Source organism: Monoraphidium neglectum (genome assembly GCF_000611645.1).
Source record: "Monoraphidium neglectum strain SAG 48.87 unplaced genomic scaffold scaffold02552, whole genome shotgun sequence".
Classification (NCBI taxonomy): Eukaryota; Viridiplantae; Chlorophyta; class Chlorophyceae; order Sphaeropleales; family Selenastraceae; genus Monoraphidium; species Monoraphidium neglectum.
This window is the reverse complement of record NW_014011076.1, coordinates 1-1,994: the sequence shown is the minus strand read 5'-3', so window position 1 is coordinate 1,994 and position 1,994 is coordinate 1. Positions and strand designations below refer to the sequence as shown.

Here is a 1,994-nt window from a genome sequence, read left to right as displayed (position 1 = left end):
GGGGGGGGGAGGGCGGGGAGGGGAGGGTGCTTGAGGGGCCAAGGGGCACACGGGGGCTGCCGGGCACGGGGCAAATGACAGGGCTGGCACGCCTGCGCCCTGCTCACGCACACTCGCGCAGGCACCGCGGCACCCTCTGTAGGGTGGCACCACACACCGCACGCGTGCCCCTGTTCAAGGCCGCCAGACACGCCGCCGGGCCTGCGCTCAGGAAGCGCTCACCGTTTGTCTTGCTGCCCTTGCACACCCTGCCAATCCCCCCACCAGGTTTTTGTGATGGGCGACAACCGCAATAACAGCTTCGACTCCCACATATGGGGGCCCCTGCCCTCAGAGAACATACTGGGCCGCGCAGTGTGGAAGTACTGGCCGCCGCAGAAGGTGCGTGCTCAGGTGTTTGGCTGCAGATGCAAGGTGGTGCAGCGTGGGAGTTTGAGCCGGACGTGCCAGGGGTAGGGGCCGGGGTGCGCAGCAGCCAAGGACTGCATGACACGGGTCCATGGGGGTAGGCCACCCGCATGCGCACTTGTCCCATCCCTCGACACAATCCCCCACCATATCCCCCCCCAAACACACACACCCACACTGCACACACTGCACGCACCCCTTGTCAGATTGGAGCTCTTGAGGACTACACACAGCTTGCAGCAGCGGACGGCAGCAGTGGTAGCAGTAGCAGAGGCGATTCAGAGCCAGCGGCTGTTGTAGAGTAGCAGGTTTCAATTTTCAACCCAACTTTGTGCTCTTCATTCCTTGCCTCAGCAATGCGCTTTGACCCCTCTGTTGCCTGCCCAGTGCTCTGACGTAATAATTTGTATTTGTAATCACCGGTACAGTAAAACCTGAATTGTCACTGCCAGCTGTGCACTGTACGCGATGATAATGAAGTGCGCACATGGTGACTGTGGGCGAGCTGAGCTGTGCAGCTGGCCAAGCGGCTTGGTGTATGAATGCTTGATCCCTCATGCAGACAAAGTATTTGTATATTGCTGAGGACTGTTGTTACATGTAATTGATTGAAGCCAAGTGTGGGGTGCGCAGCCCTAACAATTACAGCAAAAGGTGGTTTTGGCTGTGGGTACTCTTAAATATTGACCGCAATTACTCATTGCGGAGGGTGTTTTGTTGGTGGGTGCAATGCCCCCCGCCTCTGAGGGCATGAGGGGCTGGCAGCGATAGGTACCCTTGAATTCTGACCGCAATCGCTCATTGCAGAAGGTGTCAGTGCTGGTCGTGCGTGCGATGCCCCTGCCTCGGTGGTGCGATGCCCCCTGAGAGCATGAGGGGCTGGCAGCTGGTGCAACGAGGCTGTCGTGCTAGAAGCAATCCGATCCCGAGACACGTGATTGCAAACGATCGCAACTGCAGATTCTATAATGCCAGCACCGCAAAAGCATAACAGTTCCAGATCACGCGTAGGTGAAGGAAGCCGCGCCCAGGTCGCAGGTGCGCGCGAAGGGGAAGCCGCCACCGGTGAAGCTGCCGCCCGAGAAGCGGCCCGCGCCCTCCACGGCGCCCTCCTCCCGCAGCTGCAGGCTGCTCGCGCGCACCAGCGCCGCGCTCAGCGCCTTGCGGAGCTCCCGCACCTCCAGCGGCGCCGCCGGCGCCGGCGTCGCGCCTAGCACCGATGCGATGCGGCACGGCAGCGCGCGGATGAGCTCGTCGCCGTTGCTGCCGGCGGGCATGAAATGGGCGAGCACCTCGGGGCGCTTGGTCTGCAGCTGCCACAGGCGCTCCACCAGCAGGAAGGCGATGAGGTCCTCGTACGACCACCCGAGAGCCGGCAGCCCCGCGGCCACCATGCTGGTCACGGCCGAGCCGGCCTTGGGGCGCGCGAGGTCGGGCTTGGGGTTGGCCTCGAGGATGTGCAGGCGCCCCTTGTCATCGGCGCGGATGTCGAGGCGCACCAGGGCAGTGAGGCTGAGGTCCTCGTAGACGGCGCGCGCCAGGGAGAAGAGCTGGTTGGCGACCGCCGCGTCGGCCGACCCCGGCGT

General features: G+C 62.9%; 1 protein-coding gene across 1 annotated transcript; it reads right to left on the bottom strand.

Moving 5' to 3' along the window:
- Positions 1-1,409: 1,409 nt before the first annotated feature.
- MNEG_11002 (hypothetical protein) lies at positions 1,410-1,802 on the bottom strand (the record flags this gene model as incomplete). Its single annotated transcript, XM_014040525.1, has 1 exon — positions 1,410-1,802. The coding sequence occupies one exon, from the start codon at positions 1,800-1,802 to the stop codon at positions 1,410-1,412; it is 393 nt and encodes a 130-aa protein (XP_013895979.1).
- Between the last annotated feature and the right edge of the window lie 192 nt (positions 1,803-1,994).